General features: G+C 16.6%; 3 protein-coding genes across 3 annotated transcripts, besides 10 other annotated features; all 3 read right to left on the minus strand. All coding sequences in view use genetic code 6, as the record gives it.

The window, feature by feature from the left end:
• On the minus strand, window positions 1-533 carry IMG5_002130 (hypothetical protein; the record flags this gene model as incomplete). The annotated part of the gene is made up of 1 exon (XM_004040034.1): window positions 1-533. A coding segment is annotated over one exon (533 nt), but the record flags the coding sequence as incomplete, so codon positions are not given.
• Window positions 48-96: a microsatellite.
• Window positions 187-232: a microsatellite.
• Window positions 190-240: a microsatellite.
• Window positions 286-339: a microsatellite.
• Window positions 292-339: a microsatellite.
• Window positions 392-445: a microsatellite.
• A 2,679-nt stretch (window positions 534-3,212) lies between the features above and the next one.
• IMG5_002140 (hypothetical protein) lies at window positions 3,213-3,578 on the minus strand (the record flags this gene model as incomplete). The annotated part of the gene is made up of 1 exon (XM_004040035.1): window positions 3,213-3,578. The coding sequence occupies exon 1, from the start codon at window positions 3,534-3,536 to the stop codon at window positions 3,213-3,215; it is 324 nt and encodes a 107-aa protein (XP_004040083.1). The 5' UTR covers window positions 3,537-3,578.
• Window positions 3,579-4,061: 483 nt separating this feature from the next.
• IMG5_002150 (immobilization antigen variant b protein, putative) lies at window positions 4,062-5,582 on the minus strand. Its single transcript, XM_004040036.1, has one exon. The coding sequence runs from the start codon at window positions 5,533-5,535 to the stop codon at window positions 4,159-4,161; it is 1,377 nt and encodes a 458-aa protein (XP_004040084.1). The 5' UTR covers window positions 5,536-5,582; the 3' UTR covers window positions 4,062-4,158.
• Window positions 4,548-5,259: a microsatellite.
• Window positions 5,583-5,673: 91 nt separating the features above from the next.
• Window positions 5,674-5,716: a microsatellite.
• A 1,182-nt stretch (window positions 5,717-6,898) lies between these two features.
• Window positions 6,899-6,970: a microsatellite.
• Window positions 6,970-7,020: a microsatellite.
• The last annotated feature ends 30 nt before the right edge of the window (window positions 7,021-7,050 follow it).

Here is a 7,050-nt window from a genome sequence, read left to right on the forward strand (position 1 = left end):
TGATATTTTTTAAATATATATCTTTATTATTTTATAAAATAAAAGATATATTAAAATAAATATTTGAATAATATTTATATAATTATTAATAATATTTATTTTATTATATTCATATATATATTATAGAGTACTTTTTATATGTAAAAATGAATTAAATTTAAATTGTAATATAAAAAAACAAAATCATAATAAATAAAAATAAGATAAATGAAAATTAATAAAATAAAAATTATTTAAATATAAAGTTGTTTTTAAAGAAAATATTAATTAAAATATTTTATATATATTAAAAATAAAAATAATATCTAATAAAATTAAATAATAAAAAAAATATTAATATATATCATATATCTTAAAATTGTTTATATAAAAAAGTATTATTAAGAATTTGTATAAATATAATATATATATAAATATAAATATAAATATAAATATAAATATAAATTCAAACTTCTATTATGTATTTTCTTTAATATGAGAAATAAAATTTTTATTATATCTTATTTATTAAATTCTTTTTATTACATAATCATTCTAAAATTTATTTATTTTTTACTAATTTTTTTTTTTAGCTAAATACATATATTTTTAAATATATTTCTGTTTCAAATAATTTTTTTTGATTTATATATATAATTTAGTATTTTTATAGAGTTTTTTTATTTTTTTATTTTATTTTATACATGTATCTTTTTAAATAAATGATAATAGTTATCATAAAAACATTTAAGAATGTATTATGTATTTAAATAGTGTCAAAAAACATATTAATATAACCTTTATTAAACAAAAAAAATTGACTTAAAATCATTATGATAAATAAATTTATTAATCGTGAAGTAAAAAATTTAATAATTTGAAACTAATAATAATTTAAATAGTCATATTAAAGATTAAAAAATTTAATCATATTTAAAACAAATATAAAAAAATTATAAGTTATATGATATTAATTATGATATTGTTTATTTAATAAATAATTCATAAAATTTTTCAAAAAATTAAATTACATAATAAATATTTTAATTTATTAAAATTAAATCTTATCATAATAATATAATAATATGTAATATAGTATACATTAATTAATATAAATTATTATAATTAATATGGAATAAAAAAAAAAAAAATATTATTTAATATTATAATTTAATAAAAGAATTTAATTAATATTATTTTTGATACGAATTAAATAATTATAATTATGGTTGTGTGTGTATTTTTGTTTTATTTTCGGGTATTACCAAATAATAATAATAATTTTTATTAAATAAATTATTCTAATCTATAGCTATCTATGATAAAAAATCAAAATAATTATTAAAATATAATTGATGATATAAACTAAAACCTTATATGCTTTTAAAAATGATAATATTTAATTATTTATTAATTATTTGATGCAAAAATATTTTATTTTTTTTAACTCTAGGATTTTTTCGTACACTTATTATTTTATGTTTTATAATATTTAACTAGTTATTTAAATAAAGAAATTAGAATTATAAAAAATCATTTAAATAAACTTTAAACTTAAATTGAAGATATTTTCTATGTATGGAGCAAAAATTACAAAAAATTTTCTAATAAAAAAATATATGTAGTTAAAGTCATGGATTTAATATACTGACCTAAACTTGCATGAAATTTTCTAAATAATTAATATTAATATTTTATGTTCTTTTTACTTTTCAGATTAATAATATATTTATTGTTTATGGAAAATCGTAAACATATATTTATTATAAATTTTTCATTAAATAATTTACAAGTATATAAGAAAAGAATAAAATATTTTTAAAAACTTAATTCCTTATATATATATATATATATATTGAAAGAACCTTATTATATTACATTTTGTATTGTTTTCATTCTTGATAAATTTTAATTCATCAAAGCTTTAAATCATTTAAGTTTAAAAATCATAAATTTTTATTATAAGATAAGATTAAATGTATTTAATTTATATTAAATTTGAAATATTTCGTTTGCTGTGAAAATACTTAGTTTGTGCTATTTCAATAATTTTTTATTATAAAATCAATTTGTATTAATTTTAATCAATGAATCATATATATATTTTATTATGATTTTTGTTGTATTTATTGAAGTTTAAAACATTTAATCTACTTTACTTCTTCTTTATAAAATAATTAGTTTGATTTTTTGTAATGATATTATTATGTTTTTTTACTAATTTTATTAAATAATCTTGTATATTTTATTTTATGATCAATTTAAAAATTAAAATGTGATATTTTCGTTATTAAAAAATATAAAATATTTGTTATTTTTATTCAATAAAAGTATATAAATTATTTCCAACTATAATGCACTTACTTATTTTTAAGATCCTTTTCATAATCCATTTCATAAAAGTAACTAATTTAATAATTCCTAAATAAAAAATATCATTTGTAAAAGTATTAATTATAAACGCTGTTAAAAAATAAAATAAGCCTTCATGTTTCCTCTTTTATAATTTAATTAAATAAGTAAAATATCCCAAAAATTATTATAATTATTATATTTGATCTTCTTTTAATCCCATCAAATTCTCAAAATATATAATCACAATTTCCTTAAGGATTTATACGAGAAACAAAAGCACACTTTAGAAAATGCATTCCGCTTGCTAATTCCCATATATTACTAATGACATCATAAATTTAGCATTCTACAGTCTTATTACATTATAACCTCTCTATTTCTAATATTTTATTATTAAAATAGTTTTGGAACACATTGTCCTTATAGATTTTAATTTTTGTTACCTTAAGTCTTATGGATTGACATTTAATTTTTCTCATCAACATATTAATATATCTCCTTTCCATAGAGATGAAAAAAAAACTCTAACAAATAAAATAATAGTTTAATGTAAATTATTTATTTTATCTAGATAATTTTATTGCCAATTTTTTTTACTTTAGATAATATTTTAAAAACAGTATTTTTCTCATTTAAGAAAATAATAATAATCTATTTACTTTAACTTGAAAAAATAAATATGTCTTTAAATAAATAATTATTAATTTTTTTATATTATTACAGTATATACGATATTATTGTATATTAGAATATTATAAGAATTTAAGGAATAATTATTTTTCTAGTAAATTTTTGCTATTTTGATTATTATTATTTTACAAATATTCTTAAATTATATTTCTATTTAATTTACAATTAATTCTTAAAATTTAATAAATTCATTTACTTTTAAAATTAATATCGTTAGAGTTATAAATAAATAAAATACTATTTTTAATGATTCGCATTATATAAATAAATATTTTTGTAATTGATTTTCTTTTTGTTAAAAAATGTCTTTTGTTTTTTAATTTAAGCATTTTTTATGTAATTATAAAAGTTATTATTTTTTAATTGTATTTAATTTAATATTTCAGATATAATTAAAAAAATTACTTAATTTTATGTTTACTTTACCTAACTTTTCTCCTTAATAAATATATTGAATATTATTATTTTACAAAATTATGACCTGAATGAGATAAAATGCATTAGATACACATCAAAAATTCTCGTGTAATCAGAGCATATTAAACAGTTCTTTAAATTATTTATTTATTTAAAACACTATTCATAATATGGATGAGAAGAAGGATTTTTTTTTGGAATTTTAATCTTTAGATCTTAAAGTTGTGTGCATGAAGGGGGGGCATTTGATTTTTTAAAATTTTTAATTTACTTTATATAATATTTTAATTTTCTTACGAAATAAGAATATACTATTATGAAATTAAAGGTTAATATTTTTTATAATTTATTATTTTAAATATATTAAAAAATTGTTTTTAATCATTAATAGTTTTAAATTATTATTTATATTTTAAATTAGAATTAATAAAAAATTTAATTTTAAAACGTCGAGTATATAAATATTTCATCTTTACTTTTTTCAAACAAAGTTAATGCATTTATTTCAATAATATTATAGAAAATTTAATTCTATTTATCGCAATTTGTATATTAATTCTTAAAATATTTAAAAAATCCTTTTAAAAATATTTTATTAAGTTAAATATTATATCATTGATTATTTATATAAAAAAATATTTTCATAAATTTTGAATTTTATTTTTAATTTATTAAACATAAAATAAAATAAATAAATAACAAGTATTATTTTATTCATCACAACAAATAGAAAGAAATAAATATTAAGGACATTGATAAAAATTTTGCGAAAGTGGAACTGGCGCATTATGCTTTTTAAGTAGCTTCAGCATATAATTTAGCTGTAGCACCAGAAGTTAATTTTTTAGAACATTCAGTACATGTATCAGTACCTGCTGCAAAACCAGATGTTTTTGATGCATAAAAGTTAGCCTAACATTTAGTACATTCACTTGCTAAAGCTACAAAATTAGTTGATGTACCATCATCAACCACTGTACCAGCAGGGCAATCGTTTTAACATTATGTGGCTGAAGTAGCACTATTACCTGGAACAGATGCTGAACCAGTTTTACTTACTGCACACTTATTGCATTAACTTTTACCTGCTTCGAAATTACTATTTTAGTAAAAGCCAGCTTTACAATTAACACATTATGAGAGTGATACAGTATAAGTAGGTGTTACTCCGTCTGTAACAAGAGTGCCAGCAGGACATTCAGTGCCACATTATGCGGCTAAATTAGCCTCAAGACCTGATCTGGATTAAGAATTGGTCTTTTTTGATTCGCAAGCTACGCATTTACTATTAGGGCCAGGAACCATAGGAATTTAAGCAACAGTAGCAGCATCAGGATTTACAATCAATTAACCTGGAGTGAATTATCCATTACCAGGATTCTGAGCTGAAGGATTGCCACCATTAAAGTAAAAGTCAACTTTACAAAAAGTACATTATGAGATTGATTAAGTATAAATAAATATTGCTCCGTCTTGAATAGCAGTGCCAGTAGGACATTCATTGTTACATTATGTGGCTAAATTAGCCTAAGCACCTGGTCTTAATTGAGAATCAGACTTGTTTACTTAGCAAGCTACGCATTAACCATTAGGGCCAGAAACATTAGGAACTTCAGGATTATTATCAGGATTTACAATCAATTAAGTTGGATCGAATTATCCAGCACCAGGAGCCTGACCTGTAGGATTACCACCATTAAAGTAAAAGTTAGCTTTACAATTAACACATTATGAGAGGGATTAAGTAAAAGTAGGTTATCCATCTTCAACTGCAGTGCCAGCAGGACATAAGTTGCTACATTATGCGGCTAAATTAGCATCACCACCTTATCTGTGTTGAGAATCGGCTTTGTGTACTTGGCAAGCTATGCACTGACTAACACCTGGATTGAATTGTGCAGCACCAGGAGCCTGACCTGCAGGATTACCACCATTAAAGTAAAAGTGTTTTTAGCAATGAGTACAAGTATTTATATCTGCAGCTCCTGTATCAGATTATCCATTCGCAATTGCAGCACCATTAGGACAATTAACAGCTCTTAATTCATTAATAAATAAGGAAATAATCAAAATTATTAAAATATTAAATTTCATTTTTTTATTATTATTTATATTTAATATTATTATTGTTTTAAAAAATTATTATAAATTTTACTTAATTTATTTCCTTTGTAAATGCAAAAAAGTAATAGATATTTTTTTTTTAAATAACTAAAAAATAAAATTTGAAATTAATTTTAATTAGATATTTTTATAATATTACTTGTTATTTTTAATAAAATGTTATAAAGATTATATAATATATTATTTTTTATGTTTTTTAAATTTTATAAAAAATAAAAATATTATATTATACTATCGATTCATTTTTTTTTTTGAATATTAATTATTATAAACAAAACTTTATTATCTTGAAATAAAAAAAAATATATTTTAAGTTAAATTTTTTAATTTGTACTTTTTATATTTAATATATTTTTAAAAAAATAAAAAAATAATTAATTACACGTGAAAAATAATTTATTAAATAAAAACAATTATTTTTGCCTCAAAAATTTTTTAATTATAATAAAAAAATATAGGAATAAAATCAAATAAAAATATATATATATTTTTTTTAATACGTAAATAATTTATTTACTTATAAAAAATTAAATTTAAAATAACTCATTATTATTTGAAATTTTTTTAATTTTTATCAAAATTTTTAAAATTTTTGATTATAATCTTATTATTTTTTAGTTAATAATTTTTAATTGTTTATTTGCATAAGATAAAATATTTAAATATAATTAATATATTTTTTTAAAAAAATTATTGTTTCTCATATATCTATTTTTATACTAAAATTTAAATTCTATAATTTATATATCATATTTTTAATTTTATATCCTTATTTTAGTTTATTTAACTTATAAAATTACAACTTCTGTTTTTATATTTTATATGAAATTATATGAAATTAATACATTATTTTATAAAAACTTTAACAAGTTTTCATTTAAATATTAAAAAATTAATATATTTAAAAATTTGGAATTTATATATATATAAATTATTTTTATTTTATATATATTTTTAAATTTACTTATTAACTTAACAATTTTAAAATAGAAAAATAAATTTTTTTAAATGTTAAAGCACAAAATATTTATAAAAAGCTATAATTATTAGAAAAAAAAATTGTTTGTGCATAAAAATTAGTTAGATTCAATTTTTTATGGTAAAAATTAAAATTAGATTGTTTCTAAAGAAAATTTAAAACAATAATAGTTATCATTTTATAAAAATAAATTAAAAGAAATGTTTAAAAATAAAATAAATATTAATATTAAAATTAATTCACAAAAATAAAAATTAATTGATTATAAACATAAAAAAAAATTGCTTTTATTAATAAAAATTATATACATTATTTATATGTAAATTTAAAATAATATAAAAATATATACGAAATTAAAAAATATATATATCTATAATAAAAAATAAAAAAAATCATATACGTATAATAATAAAATATATAAAAATAAATTATATTAATTATAAATTAAAAATTTTATTTATTTTAATATAAAAAATAAAATTCATTTATTTTTAGTAATATATATA

Source organism: Ichthyophthirius multifiliis (assembly GCF_000220395.1).
Source record: "Ichthyophthirius multifiliis unplaced genomic scaffold scaff_1120509249412, whole genome shotgun sequence".
Classification (NCBI taxonomy): domain Eukaryota; phylum Ciliophora; class Oligohymenophorea; order Hymenostomatida; genus Ichthyophthirius; species Ichthyophthirius multifiliis.